The sequence below is a fragment of the Panthera uncia genome, chromosome X, assembly GCF_023721935.1.
Source record: "Panthera uncia isolate 11264 chromosome X, Puncia_PCG_1.0, whole genome shotgun sequence".
NCBI lineage: Eukaryota > Metazoa > Chordata > Mammalia > Carnivora > Felidae > Panthera > Panthera uncia.
The window spans coordinates 66329441-66345696 of record NC_064817.1 but is presented as its reverse complement, the minus strand read 5'-3'; the positions used below and the strand labels follow the sequence as shown (position 1 = coordinate 66345696).

At 39.0% G+C, this 16256-nt stretch overlaps 1 protein-coding gene across 1 annotated transcript in view; it reads left to right on the top strand.

Annotated features, from left to right (window-relative positions):
* The first annotated feature begins 3232 nt into the window (after positions 1–3232).
* The window catches only part of RPS6KA6 (ribosomal protein S6 kinase A6), a 216572-nt gene continuing 203548 nt past the window's right edge, over positions 3233–16256 (top strand). The window contains exon 1 of the mRNA XM_049644017.1: positions 3233–3631. Coding sequence (XP_049499974.1) covers positions 3554–3631 — 78 coding nt within the window. The 5' untranslated portion in view covers positions 3233–3553. The remainder of the gene's footprint in view (positions 3632–16256) is intronic.

The window sequence follows — 16256 nt, the reverse complement described above, 5'->3', positions numbered from 1 at the left end:
CTAGGAGTTAAACTAAAAATGATGGTTACCACTCTTCCTACTCTTAGCCTTATTAGGGGATTTCCCTTTTCACGCACTATAAACTTTATTGTTCAAAGAAGAACAACTATTAAACTATGATCATGTTTATCATTTATTGTTTAATCTCATTAATTTCAACAAAAAGGCAATTATGAGCTCACATTTTACAAGTAAGTGTGAATTGCTCCCCTTTTCAAATTGATTTGTAGGGGTCTCAAAGTTATTTCTTATTTTTAAAGAATGGAAGTTATCTGACACAACTAAGGCATTATTTAAAGATTATAAGTGCAGCATTTGTTAAAACTTAAACACTTAAAAACTTCACTGTTTGTGTTGGGTGCCCTTGTGGCTCAGTCAATGTCTGACTTTTGATTTTGGCTCAGATCTTACCGTTCTTGAGTTCAAGCCCCATGTGTGGGTCTGCTTGGGATCCTCTCTCTCTCTCTCTCTCTCTCTCTCTCTCAAAAATAAATAAGCAGTAAAAATTCCACGTTTGTGTACGAGTCCATTTTTATATTTTATGTCTGAATACCTCCAAAATAAAATATTTGAATATTTCCCTAATTGTGCTTTTATGTTCTGTGTTGGTTCACCATTTTCCAGCTATTTGGATTATAAACTTTGGAGAATACTGAGATACTATGTGGTTCTTTCTATAATTATACCCCAAGTATGCATGGCTTTGTATATGCTACAGTTTAGAAATCAGAACCACAGTGTAGAATTCGTGGTTGATCTGTGATCTGCTGATCAAAGACTCTTGTTTCATATTTTACAACCCTCTAGTGGGGCCAGGAAGTTTTTATCTCCATATGGGTCAGTTAATTTTTATCAGTTAAATTGCATGACCACTTATTTTCACCTCTGACCTTCGTAATCCAATGTATGCCATTTATCATGGGGTAAATGAGTCACTGTGAAGGTTTAAGTGTACTTTTTCCTTAGTCCTGAAAATACTCAGAACACATGATCTAATGGTGGTAGAGCCCATCTCATCACCTTTTATGATGAACAATACATTATTTAGAAACTAGATGTAGTGCATCCCAGTTCCAGAGCCACCAAAATATTACTAAATATTGTGTAAACTTTTAATGTTATGCTAGAATGACTGGAGATCCAGAGATACATAGGTATACAGAAAATTTTAGGCTAAATTTTTCCTGAAGACTAAAGTGAAAGCAAGAATCTTTACAACTGAAGCTTGAGTCTTCTTTAATACCTGCCTTTGTGCTTAAATAAAGCTAAAATATTTTTCACCAACAATCTAAGAACCTCTGGGCTAGTCAAAATTGTACATAATAGGTCTTGGTTACTAGTAACTTAAAATCAGAGAATATATCTTTGATATAGTGAATCAACACAGAACAAAGAAGCATTAAACTCTGCAGAGTTTAGTAGTGCCATTCATTTTTATATTAGCCCACAGCTTTAACGCAGTGTCTAGATAGAGTATTGTTTGTCCATCTAACATATTGAGCACCAGCCCTATGCTCTGAATGCAGAGGTTAATAGGTTAATTTACTAACATCAAAATCTCAAAGTTTGTTGGTAAAGAAGGTTAAGGTGTTGAAATAAGGATATGGAAAATATTTTATGGAAGTAAAGAGGAATGGGAGGAGAGGAAGGAGGGTATGGAGAGGGTAAGGTAATATCAGAGGGGTTTCACAGAGCAACAGAGTGGGATATAAGGTTTGACATCAGGCAAAACTATTTTTAATTCTAGAATTTCCATTTAATATCTGTGAGGTCTTGGTAAAAACAATGAACTTTTCTGGGCTCAATTTCTTAATGTTTAAAATACAGATAATATGTTTTTTACAAGTTGTTATGAGTGCTAAATGAATTCATGAAGAGCATGTGTCTGGAACATAGTGGGCTATCACTAAATAGTTGTTAGTATTGACTACTATTAAAATAAGTTGTTTAGGAAGACTGGGATAAGGAGGATATAATAACACGTGCATGGATTTGACTGGCATTTGAGGTAGTAGGTCTGCTTTTTACTTCCCTAGCACTGCACCCTATGGTGAAATAAATGGAGGCATAATTCAGTGTTTTCTTAGAGCACAACACAGTAGCTCTGCGTGTAGTAAGTGGGAAAAGGGTACTAGTATTTTACATTGACCATTAGAAACCTCTCCAAGATATTGAACTGCCTTGTTGCTACTACCTTTGCTATTTTAAGTCTCTTTGAAGTGTCAACAGTGGAATAACTTTGTTACTAAGAGTTCTAAAGTGTTTGGATAAGGATCTTGATCATCCCCCGTGTGTGAGACTGTACTTTATATATCTCAGTTATATCACTAGCTCCCAGTACAGCGTGTGGCTTAGAGTAGCAAAGGTTTGATTTGAAGAAGATAGGAAAATGATTATTACTTTCACTACAGGTCCAATACCTTCTAAGCGGGGTGTGTGTGTGTGTGTGTGTGTGTGTGTGTTGGGGGGGGTGAGGTTAGCTTCGATTACTTTGTCTTCAATACGACAGGTAGAGTCCAGTAAGTGGTGTATTTATGTGCATCTGTATGTGAACACTAGAAACACTGCGTGTCATCAATACTGTCATCAATACCAGAGGAAATGCTGTGAGAGGGACAAGAGCAGGGGGTGGAGGAGATAGGGAGCGCAGGTATACTAATTTATTTTTGATGAATTTTCTTTCTGCATCCAGCTTCTAGAAGTCCAATACTGGACTAAAACCCCCGCTGTAGTATTCGTCACTATACAAAAATGGATGTGGTTTGGTGTATAGGACACCTGCTTTTGTGAGCCCTGCAAGCAGATATTCCTGGAGTCCTCCCCTGACACCGACTCCTCCAATACTCAGGATCATCTCCCAGTTCCAGCATTCATTTTGGGAATCCTCCCGCCAGCAAGCGAGCTTCATAGACTTGAGAGGGCCTGCCGAGCCTGTGTGAACAGCGACGCGCATGCTCCCTGTAGTGGGCAGGTTTACTGAAGCGTTAGCAGTGGCTTTTACTACTCTTCTCCCGCCTCTACACCCGGCGCGTTCGTTTTCCCTCTTACCCACCCCCAACCACGCTGTCCTCCGTATCCACCCCCTCCTTTCTTTCCCACCCACTCATCACCCCAGGGTGGGGAATCTCCATTGACGTTCGGGTGACGCTACTGTGCTGCCACTGTGGGTAGGTGGGGGTGGTTTCCAAGCGCTGCACAGGTAACGCCACCGCTGCCGCCATATTGACAGAGCTGGGGATGGGGAGGGGGCCCTAGGAAGAGGGGTGGGGGACAGAGTCAACGCCAAGCGACAGTCGCGGCGGCGGCAGTGCTGAGCACCAGTCGAGTGGAGCTCTCCGTGAGGCAGCAGAGTTTTCTTGTCTATTGGGGCAGCTGCCTGCGGCGGCGATCCTCAGCTCGCAGCCTGTGAGCGGACGCTGCAGCGAGGGCAGCGGTGGCTGAAGCAGGGTCTGAGGGTTCCGTGGGTGCTGGCGGCGGCAGGCAAGCTCAAACGACGGGATGCGCGGTCGCTCCAGCGGTTGGCAGCTCCTGTTCAAGTGCTCCTGAAGGGGCAATGCTACCGTTCACTCCTCAGGAGGAGCTTTGGAACCAAGAAATGGAGGTGTTCGGAGGCGGCGCAAGCAGCGGCGAGGTTAGTATGGTGGCCAAGGACTGGAGCCAACCCCCTCCTTTCCACAGGACGCTGGCTGGAGGCCTGAGAGAGAAGGGACATAGGGCTAGGGAGCGGGGTGCCCAGGCAAGATCCCTTGAGGCTGCAGGATGGTGAAGCACGCGCTGCCCCAACTGTGCATTCCCTGGAGACGGCGGTCTAGGGCGTGGGGAGTGAGAGCAGCCCGGGCCTGGGCTCCTTCTCAGAAGGACCTCCTGCTGCACGAACCACGCTGGAGTTGTGACTAAGTTTCTTCTCTTTGCGACCTGAAATGGGACTAGGGAACCCCCCTGGTGCCGCGCCTGGCTCTGTGCATTCCTCTTTCTCTGCTGCGCCGGGTTTGCTGGTTGGGACCACTTTCGGGGACAGCTGCTGATTCCAGTTAGCTGTAGAACCCCGTGTGCTTTAGGAATCCAGCGCAAGAAAAACATACCTAGGTGTCAGACTAACTCTGGGGACCTTTGCTTATAGGGATGTGTGCTCCTTACTTAGGTTGCTGGATTCTCCGTGGCATGTTGTGGTTTTTGTAACAACCCAAGTAGAGATTAACTGGCAGCCAGGTTTCTTTATTTACATTAAGGTGATGTTCTGTGGTCCCTCAGTTCCACCACCCTCTTCCTCCTGCCCTTCTTTCCCCAAATGCTGTCTCTGCCCTGTTAGTCTTTAAAAGAAAACGCAAAGGAAACCCCAGCCCTTATTAAGAGGAATCTTTGGAAGACTGCTAGGTTCAACCAGGATATTTTGATTTTTCTCTGTTCTGGCTCTTCTGAAACTGTTCTGGTTGGACTTAGGTCAGCTATGTAGTGAACACTTAGATGTGCACAGGTACTCTGTAAAAGCAGTGTTATTGCTGTTTGTTGGTGTTGTTAGAAGCGGGCAACATTTAAACACTAAAAATGAGACTTTGGGGATAGAAAATTGGATCCTTTGATGATAACTTAATGGATTGGCAGCATAGTACTCCAGTAGAGGCCACAATAGACCTCATAAAAATATGTGAATGCCAAGTATTGATTCACAATAGGATATTTTGAGGTAGCACTGGCAATCGCAGTCCTCCGCATCTCAAGATGCAAATTTGTCTTCAAATACTTGCTCCATCCTTAAAAATACACTTTGGACTGTTCTCTGTTTAACTCGTTCTTTTATCTTTTTCAAATTTCCAACAAATTGGGGTTAAAATTACGTGCCAGGATAACATTTAACAAGAAATGTGTAACAGAAATGAATTCAGGAGTCTAAAGTTGAACCTTCTCCATTATAGTACATATTTTACAAGTAAATTAAGCAGTTCCAAAATGCATTTTAATAGTCTACATCTCTTAAGAACAGGATAAATGAAAAAGGGTTCATTTCTTCTTGGAACTGATTCGTACTTCAAGAATTTTCTAGCAAGACCATTAAAATAGAGAGGAATTTTATTTTATTCACTAATGTAATCAGTTGACTTATAGTCCCAGGTATCATGTTTATAAAAACAGTTAAATGCTTGTAGATAAGGATGGGGTGGGAGATGGAGAGCCTTTTGCATGCCTACTATTTTATTATTTTTGTTACATTTGCATGCAGAACTGTTTTAAATCATAATTACCATATATGGTATTTTTGTTCTTTGCAGTATGTTTTAGGTTATTATAGAGATTTAACAATGGGTCTCTCTAACTCTGCAGTTTGGAAAATACTCAAGTGGAAATTGTTAAACCCTCTGAAGTAAAACAAAAGGTGAAGATACTGTGGTGAAGATAACATTTTTGCCTCCTTTGTCTAGAAAAGTTTGATTTTTTTGGATTTAATTCTTCAAGTGACTTAAAAATATTCTAGGTGAAACCTAAGTGCTATATCTGAACAGACATGTTTAGTATGTAAAAGAGCTTTTTTTTTGTTGTTGTTGTTGTTTATAATAGTGTTCTTTTGATAAGAAGGAAACAATTTTACCTCCCAGACTTTATATTTATTTTAATTTCTTCTTTGTTGATGTTGACTTTAGAAATATTAACCCTTCAGTGTGAGCTTTGCAGCCCCAGTCATGATAGTTTTTAGGACTAAGGATGCTTTAATTGTGGAATGTTTTTTGAAAATGTGTTGGGATCCTTAAAGAAAATGTGAGTGAGAATGTGTTAACTTTAATTTCAAAGGAGTTATTTCTGTCAGTTTTTTTGTGTGTTGTATCCTGGTAAAATTAAAGATTATATGCACTATCATATACTGTGGAGTCTTTTTCAGCATCTATCTTTTACTTGTCTTATTTCATGGGCAATTGTTAACCTCTGAATTAACATTCAAAAGTGTGAGGATTGCTTGTTTGAGATTCTGAACATGCTTTCCTACAGGAAAAACTTATTAATAGTTACATTTTTAAACCAGTGCACAATAGTGAGGTATAATGATGAAGAACTAACCACTGTTTGTAAAATTGTCCTGTGAGGAAATGTGTTGGACATTTAAAATAAGAACTAGCTTGGTTCCAGTGAGAGGTGGAAAATGGGCCTGAAAAGGGAAAATATGGGCTCTGTTGGTTTCTGAGAAGGTTTTTGGGAGAGTGGAAATAGGATAAGCAAGAGGCTTTGGTTGTGAGAGCTCTTACAGTGACTGTCTTAATTAGGTATACTAGGAATAGGAATTTCAAAGGGCATCACCCTCTAGAAAGCCATAATTTTAGCTCTTGCCTGGATTTTTGTCTGGATGAAGGAAAAGGTGTCACTTGAGGTCTGATGGGTATTGAACATTCCTGGGTAAGGGTCATAAAGAACAGCCTGGTTTAGTAAAGTTAACTTTTCATGACTTAGTGCAATATACATTACAGTGTACATTTAGTTGGTTGGTTGGTTGGTTGTTTTTGGTGAGACAGTGCTTGCTTCGTGATGGAGGAATTGATTATAGCTTTCAAATTGCATATTATTTTGAAAGTTTATTTATTTAAGTAATCTCTAACCCAATGTGGGGCTTGAACTCCTCATCCTAAGATCATACAGTGTAATATTATTTTCAGGAGTAGAATTTGGTGATTAAACACTCACATATAGCACCCAGTGCTCATCATAATTACCCTCCTTAATCCCCATCACCTATTTAACCCATCACCCCACACACCCTACCTCTGGTAACCATCAGTTTGTTTTCTATAGTTAAGAGTCCGTTTCTTGGTTTTCCTATCTTTTTTTCCCTCCATATGCATTTGTTTTGTCTCTTAAATCCCACATATGAGTGAAATCAGATGATATTTGTCTTTCTCTAACATATTTCACTTAGCATAATACTCTCTAGCTCATCCAGGTCCTTGCAAATGGCAAGATTTCATTCTTTTTTATAGCTGAGTAATATTCCATTATATATACCACTTTTATCCATTCATCATTTGACGGTCATTTGGACTCTTTCCATAAATTGGGTATTGTTGATAATACTTCTGTAAACATCCCGGTACATGTATCCCTTCTAATCAGTATTTTTGTATCCTTAGGGTAAATACCTAGTAGTGCAATTGCTGAATCTAGGGTGGTTCAATTTTAAAAGTTTTGAGGAACCTCCATATTGATTTCCAGAGTGGCCATACAAATTTGCATTCCCCCAACAGTGTAAGAGGGTTCCCCTTCCTCTGCAGACTCACCAACACCTGTGCTTTCCTGTGTTGTTAATTTTAGCCATTCTGACTGGTATGTGGTGATAAATCGTTGTAGTTTTGATTTGTATTTCCCTGATGATGTGTGATAATGAGCCTTTGCATGGGGCTGTTGTCCATCTGTCTGACTTCTTTGGAAAAAAAAAAATGTCTATTCATGTCTTCTGCCTGTTTGTTAATTGGATTCTTTGTTTTTTAGATGTTGAGTTTTATAAGTTCTTTATATATTTTGGATACTAACCCTTTATCAGATACTCCATTTGCAAATATATTCTCCCATTCAGTAGGTTGCCTTTTAGTTTTGTTGATTATTTCCTTTGCTGTGCAGCAGGTTTTTATTTTTATGAAGTCCCAATATCTTTTTCTTTTGTTCCTTGCCTTCAGAGATGTGTCTAGTAAAAAGTTGCTATGGCTGATGTCAAAGAGATTGCGGTCTATGTTCGCCTCTAGTGTATTGATGGTTTCCTCTTTCACATTTAGGTCTTTCATCCATTTTGAATTTATTTTTGTGTATTGTGTAAGAAAGTGGTCCAGTTTCAGTCTTTTCGTTCTTTTGCATGCCTATAGTATTTCCAACAGCATTTGTTGAAGAGCCTTTTTTTTCCCAATTGGATATTCTTTTCTGCTTTGTCAAAGATTAGTTGACTATATAGTTGTGGGTTCATTTCTGGGTTTTCTATTCTATTCCATTATCTAAGTGTCTCTTTTTGTGTCAGTACCATACTCTCTTGATCACTACAGCTTTGTAATATGACTTGAAATCTGGAATTGTGATGCCTCCAGCTTTGCTTTTCTTTTTCAATGTTGCTTTGGCAATTTGTGGTCTTTTGTGTTTCTGTACAAATTTTAGGATTGTTTGTTCTAGTTCTGTGAAAAATACTGGGGGTATTTTGATAGGGATTGCACTAAATATATAGATTGCGTTGGTGATATAGACATTTTAACAATATTTGTTCTTCCAGTCCATGAGCATGGGATGTTTTTCCATTTGTTGTGTTATCTTCAATTTCTTTAATCAGTGTTTTATAGATTTCAGAGTACAGGTCTTTTACTTCTTTGGTTAGGTTTATTCCTAGGTATCTTATTGTTTTTTGTGCAATTGTAAATGGGATTTCTGTATGTTCATTTTGTATCCTGTGACTTTACTAAATTTGTATGTCAGTTCTAGCAGTTTTTTGAGGGGAGTCTTTCAGATTTTCTACATAAAGTATCATGTCATCTACAAATAGTGAAAGTTTGACTTCTTCTTTATTGATTTGGATGCCTTTTATTCCTTTTTGCTGTCTGATTGCTGTGGCTAAGACTAGTAGTGCCGTGTTAAATAACAGTGGTGAGAGTGGACATCCTTGTATTTTTCCTGACTGAAGAGGAAGAGCTCTCAGTTTTTGCCCATTGAAGATGATATGAAGAGTGCGTTTTTTGTATATGGCCCTTATTATGTTGAGGTATGTTTCCTCTAGCCCTTGTTGAGGGTTTTTATTATGAATGGATGTTGTACTTTGTCAAATGCTATCATGAATGGATGTTGTACTTTGTCAAATGCTTTTTCTGCATCTATTGCAAAGATCATATGGTTCTAATCCTTTCTTTTATTATTGTAGCGTCATGTTGATTGATTTGCAAATATCGAACCACCTTGTAGCCCAGGAATAAATCCTACTTGATTGTGGAGAATGATTCTTTTAATGTACTGTTGGATTCAATTTGCTACTATTTTATTGAGAATTTTTGCATCCGTGTGCATCAGGGATGTTGGCCTGTAGTTCTCTTTTTTAGTGGTGTCTTTGTCTGGTTTTGGTATCAGGGTAATGTTGGCCTGAGAGAATGAATTTGGAAGTTTTTCCTCCATTTCTCGTCTAATCTTTATTATTTCTCTTCTTCTGATGGCTTTAGGATTCGTTCATTGTTCTTTTTCAAGCTCCCTTAGGTGTAAGGTTAGGTTGTTTATTTGAGATTTTTCTCACTTCTGGATATAGGCCTGTATTGCTATATACTACCTTCTTATGACTGTTTTTGCTGCATCTGAAAGGTTTTAGACCATTTTTTTTTCATTTTCATTTGTTTTCATGTATATTTTCATTTCTTCTTTGATTTCCTGGTTGCCCCAACCATTGTTTAGTAGCATGTTCTTCAACCTCTTTGTGTTTGTGGTCTTTCCAATTTTTTTTCTTCTAGTTGACATCAAGTTTCATAGTGTTGTGGATAGAAAATATGCATGGTACGATCTAACTCTTTTTGTACTTGTTGGGGCCTAATTTGTGATCTAGTGTGTGATTTTTTTTTCTAGAGAATTCCCATGTGCACTTGAAGATAATGTGAATTGTGTTGCTATAGGGTAGAGTGTTCTGAATATATCTGTTAAGTCCATCTGGTCCAATGTGCCTTTTAAAAGCATTGTTTCCCTGTTGATTTTATGCTTAGATGATCTGTCCATTGATGTAAGTGGGATGTAAAATCTGCTACTGTTATTATATTATTGTCAATGATTTCCTTTAATTTTATTATTAATTATTGCATATATTTGGGTGCTTTCCTATTAGGGGCATAAATGTTTACATTTGTTTGATCTTGCTGGATATATGATGATATAGTGCTCTTCATCTCTTGTTACAGTCTTTGGTTTAAAATTTCATTTGTCTGATGTAAGTATTGCTCCTCTGACTTTTGACTTTGTTTGCATGATAAATATTTCTTCATCCTCTCACTTTGAATCTGCAGGTACCTTTAGTTCTAAAATGGATTTCTTGTAGGCAACATATTGATGGGAATTATTTCTTTTTAATCTGTCTGACACCCTATATTTTTTGATTGGAGCATTTATTCCATTTACATTCAGAGTGATTATTGATAGATATGTATTTAGTGCCATTTTAGTGCCCATTTTATCATTGTTTCTGCAGATTTTCTGCTTTTTTTTTTCTTGCCTTTGTCACTTCTGGTCTTTCTTTTCCACTCAAAGAGTCCCCTGTAATATGTTTTGCAGTGCTACTTTAGTGGTCATGAACTCCTTTCATTTTTGTTTGTCTGGGAAACTCTTTATCTTTCCTTCTATTGTGAATGATAGTCTTGCTGGATAGAGTATTCTTGGCTGCAGATTTTTCCCATTCAGCACTTTGAATATATCATGCCACTCCCTTCTGGCTTGCCAAGTTTCTGTTGACAGATCCGTAGCTAGCTTTATGGATGTTTCCTTGTAAATTAGGTACTTCTTTTGTCTTGCTGCTTTTAAGATTTTTTTAATTTTGTCCTATATTTTGCAAATTTAATTACACTGTCTTGGTGTTGTCCTGCTTTTGTTGATTTTGATGAGAGTTATTTGTGCCTCCTGTATCTGGATATATGTTTCTTTCCCCATGTTAGGGAAGTTTTCACCTATTATTTCCTCAAATGAATTTTCTTTCCCCTTTTCTCTTCTTCTTCTAGGACTCCTATAATATGAATGTTATTATGTTTGATGGAGTCACTGAGTTCCCTAATTCTCCTTGTTCCATAATTCTTTCTCTCTTTTGTTGAACTTCATTAATTTGCCATTATTTTTTTCTATATCTCTTATACATTCCTCTTCTTTTTCCAGCCTTGTGTCATTGCATCCATTGTGTTTTGAACCTCAGTTATTGCGTTTTTCATTTCTGACTGATTTTTTTAACTCTTTTATCTCTGCAGTAAGGAGCTCCCCAAAGTCTTCCATTCTTTTCTCAAGTCTAGCGAGTTTCCTTATGATTGTTGCTTTATTTTTATTAATTTATTTTTCTAAAGTTCATTTATTTTTGAGGGAGAAAGAGCAAGAGAGAGCAAGTGAATGAGCAGGGGACAGGCAGAGAGAGAGAGAGAGAGAGAGAGAGAATCTCAAGCAGTCTCCATGCTGACATCATGGAACCTGATGCAGGGCTCAATCTCACAAACCGTGAGATCATGACCTGAACCAAATCAGGAGTCAGATGCTTAACTGACTGAGCCACTCAGGCAACTCTATGATTATTGCTTTAAATTCTCCATCTGACATATTTCTTATACCTGTTTTGCTTAGATCTTTTGCCATGACCTTATCTTGTTTCATGTGGGATGAATTCCTCCATTTTGGCATTTTTTTCTAAGTCTCTGTCTTTTTCCTTGTGTTAGAAAAGCCTGTTATGTTTCCTATTCCTTAGTGTAATGGCTTTCTGCAGAAGAGATCATGCAGTGTTCAGGGCCTGGCACTTCAGAGAGTCTCACTGGAATGTGCTGTGTGCATCTGCTGTTGTGTTTTGGCTGCTCTATCCTTCATACCAGTTGTCTGCAGAGGCTCTCCTTGCCTGCAGTGGGCAGTGTTTGGTCCTTGGCTAGAGTGTGGTGAGTTTTAACTAGGTGTGCTTTGGTCTGCTTATTGAATGAAACCTGATGCTATTTCCACTAGAACTGAAGCCTTGCAGAACTGTCCTGTTGGGAGACATGGTGTGGGTGGGAGTTCTGCTGGTCTTCTCAGGAAGAGGCCCAACATGCTGGGATAGAGGCAAACTTGACCTAGAAAGTCCTTACTTGCAGAGTACAGGGGTATGGGACCTGGCATAATCAGGTTAGGCAGCTAGTATTGGCACTGTGGTGCAGAAGTTGGTCCTGTTTTTATATGGAGGAGGAAAATGGGGCTAGCCAGCTCCTTTGTCCCTGAAGTGGGATTTCTGTGCTTGCTGCCATCAAGGAAGCACCCTGGGAAGAGCAAACAGTTTCCCTCCTTTGTGTCCCAGGTGCCTTCCCTGATCACTATCTGCCTCTGGGCTGTTTTACTGCCTTCTCTCCAGGAGCAGTGCAGTGCCCTCCAGGTTCTCTCCCAGCCAAGCCTGGAGACTTTCAGAACTCCAGGCTCTAAGGAAGTGATGTGGGCAGCAGCCTGCGCCAGTCCACTGGGAAGGGTTTCGATGTGCTGAATTAACCTGGAAGGGCAGTTGCACCAGAGTGCAGGGATGTGGTACCCAAAACAAACAGACCAGGCAGCCAGTGTTGGGGCTGAGCTGCCCTTGGCAGATGGCTCTGTGTTTATGCTGAGGCTGGGAGGGAAATGGAGCATGAGGGCTCCTCTGTCCCTGAAGAGGCTTGCCTGTCAATGTTATCTCTCATGTAGGATATCCAAAAAGAGCCAGTAATCTACCCCTTGTTACCCAGGCATTCCTCAGATCACTGTTTCTATGCTGTCTGCCCCTAGATTTGTTTGACTGCCTCTCCTCAGGAGTAGGGTAGTACCCTCAGGGCTCTATCCACCCTAGCCTCAGACCTTTAAAACTCCAGTCTTCAAGCCCTGCTCCTTGCAAAACTCATGAAAATCAGCTCCTCTCGTTTTCCCAGGCAGTGGTTTTGGGGAAGTATTATCTTTATGAGTTCCACTGTATGCTTCTCTCTCTCTTACATTTCTCTGGGACCATGGCTTCCTTCCTTCTACACGACCTGTCATCCATTTCTTCCCCAAACTAAGTCTCTGCACTTCCTACCTTTTTGGATGTGGCTTCTTCTCTCCCTTTTGTTATGGAGTTTGTTCTATCAGTCTTCAGGTTGATGTCTTTGGTATTCAGAATAATTTGATAGTCATCTAGATGTATTCAAGGGATGGGATGAGATGAGCCTAGGGTCCTCCTGCTATGCCACCATATTCATTTCTGTAAATGGCACTTTTATATTATTTCTTTATCAATACTGGCTTTGTTTAAAGAAGTTAATTTAGAAATAAAGTTCACTGATAAAAACAGTTTGGGATTAAAGCCACAGACTTTAAATATTTAACCAGAATGGCACCTATATGGCAGATTGAGAAAAATTGCTAGTTTTATTTAATTTAATGAGACCCTATAGTCACAGAGGAAAGAACATGGGTTTAGGAAGCTTATTAATATGGATTCCATTCTCCCCTCCAACTCATACTAGATGTGTGACCCAACACTTAGTCTCTCTGAGACTATGTTTCTTCATTTGCAAATGGGAAAAAAAATTTTCAAGCTTTGTTATGTTAAAAAATTCAGTACTGGGTTTAATACACTTATCACAAAAACAACAACAACAAAAAAATGAAAATATCTTTCAGTACCAGAATCAGGGCATATGTCTTTCACAGTGCAATTGTTTCATGGAAGGGGGGAAAAGAAATTCTATCTTATTTCAGCTCTACCAACAAATTTTGTTTGAAATTGTTATGGCAGTATTATGCATATAATACTGTTAGGCAGTATTAAGCCTTTTGATGCTTTGAATTTTTTGTTCAGATGAGGGTATGTAGGAAAGCAACAGAAATGTGTATAGCTGAATTTCTTGGACAAGATAACTCTTGCATTACAAAATGGTTGGAGTTGTTTTAGAGATAGTGAATACAATTTAACATCAAATTAAACCATGACTATTTTTGTTAAAAAAGATCTAAGGATAACAAAATAAATAAAAGTTGCTTTGCAAATAGTACGTCTCTAACACACACAGTGGTCCCCTCTCTTTTCCCACAATCATCATCATTCCTCTTCCCCCCACCCTTAAACTCTGAATTATTGTCACCTGTATTAACTTTGGGATTTGTCTTTCTCTGTATGACTTATTTCACTTAGCATAACACTCTCCGATTCCATCCACATTGCTACAAAAGGCCATATTTCATTCTTTCTCATTATCAAGTAGTATTCCATTGTATACATATAAACCACAATTTCTTTATCCATTCATAAGTCGATGGACATTTAGGATCTTTCATAATTTGGCTATTGTTGAAAGTGCTGCTATAAACATACCATATATTTTCACTCTTATGTGGATTCTGAGAAACTTAACAGAGACCATGGGGGAGGGGAAGGGAAAAAAAAATTAGAGAGGGAGGGAGCCAAACCATAAGAGACTCTTAAAAACTGAGAATAAACTGAGGGTTGATGGGGGTGGGAGGGAGGGGAAAGTGGGTGATGGGCATTGAGGAGGACACCTGTGGGGATGAGCACTGGGTGTTGTATGGAAACCAATTTGACAATAAATTTCATATTAAAAAATAATAAAATGCTCCATCTTTCTGTCAAAAAGAAAAAAAAAACCTTTGGGATTTAGATAGTCGTGGTCATAGCCCCCAGCTTTCTCTATTATGAGAAGTTTTTCTTAAGACTTTCATCCTATATCTGAATATTTCATTGAAGTATAGTAATCACTTTTGTAATCACAGATAGGGTGATTCAGGGATAAAATATGAAGTTAGGAGCACTAGGGGAGGATAAGAGACAATTCAGTTTATTATAACTGGCTAATGAGGTATTTCATTGACATTTTTTTTCCCCCTTTCTGAACTTTTGTCATGGTAGGAATTGGTTCAGTTGATCAAGTGTTTATAGGATACAAGGCAGTGCAGTACATAGTACTGTAATATGAAATGCCTAAATATATACCACACAAAGTCTTACCCCATTCCCATGGGTTTACATTTGGGTGGGCAAGATAGACATGTATGGAAACTTCTGTTATACAAATCACAAGACCATCAACAATGAGGTGGTTGTGGTAGTGGTTTAGGGATAGATCTGGTAATGCCTTGTGAAAGAGGTGGAATTTGAGCAGGGCATTAGAGAGTGGGTAATATTTTCACAGATAGAGATGAACGGAGCATATTTCTGGTGGATGGGGACAGTAGAGGCAAATATATAGGGGTGTTCTTGTAGGAAGAATCTAATACTGCTAGGATATAAGTCTATGATGTGAGAATGAAGATACAGTGTGAAATGAGGTAGGGAATGTACTAAAGGTAGGTTAGTCCCAGTTTGCACGGGGATTTAAAAGGATTTGAGGGTTCAATGTTAATTTATAAAGGGGATATAATAAAGGATGTCAAGGACATGAGTGACATGACCAGATCTATGCTTTGAAAAATAACTGATGGTAGTGTGTAGGATAGATCAGAGTCAGGGAGAGACTGAAGGTGGGGAATAACAGCTAGGAGGCTATTGTATTAGTGGAAGTAATACTGAGATTTTTGAATTAGGGCAAAAAGGGTAGAAAAGAAGACTTATGGGGAAAGAACTTACAGAGATAAAACAGAAGTTGGCAACTGATTAGAAATAAGAGGGAAGAATGAAAAACAACACTTATTAGGAGTGTTTTGATAGTCCTTAATTTAATACATATTTAATGCATTCTAGCCAATATAAGTGTCTATGTTAGCCACTGGACTAGTACAAATATAGTATATCTTTGCAGCATAGGTAGATAGAAAACTAAAATGAACTTTCCCTTCTCTCATATTGTCTTGAACAAAAGCAAACCACTCTGATGATTTCTTACTGTGCTTAAAAATTTTACTGCTACAGACAAATGCATTTATTTCATAGCTAAAAAGTTTTTCATGCTTTTTAACATTTATTTATTTTTGAGAGACAGAGATGGAGCACGAATGGGGGAGGGGCAGAGAGCGAGGGAGACACAGAATCTGAGGCTCCAGGCTCTGAGCTGTCAGCACAGAGCCCAGTGCAGGGCTGGAACTTAGGAACTGTGAGATCAAGACCTGAGCCAAAATCAGATGCCTAACTGACTGACTGATCCACCCAGGCGCCCCTTCATGCTTTTTAAATGGTCTTGGACCTGTAATTCTTGTTTCATCAATATTCATCTTAAATGGTCAGCAGCCCCTGGGTGCAGAGGGCTGTTATGAAAATAGTGGTTGGTGCTACTTTCTGGAATGTAGAAAAGGGAATAGGGACATCTGTATTTCTTGTGTGTTTTCACAAAGTTTATTTGGATTAGGAAGTGGGAGGGGCCAATAGGGCCCTGCTCTCTCCACCACAAGTGCCTCCCAGTTTCCTCCAAAACTGTTTTCCTTTAATCAGGTCTGGTCTGGAAATATTCCAGTCAGTTCCTTCAGGGAAGGACCTCTGTATTTACTGACCTTGATTATTTCATCAAGAAAGCTTATCATTATCATTACCATTGCATAATAAGAACTGACTTGGTGGTGTTGCTATTGTAGACCACACTGTTGTTTCAATACCACCTCTCTTATAGTCTCTATCT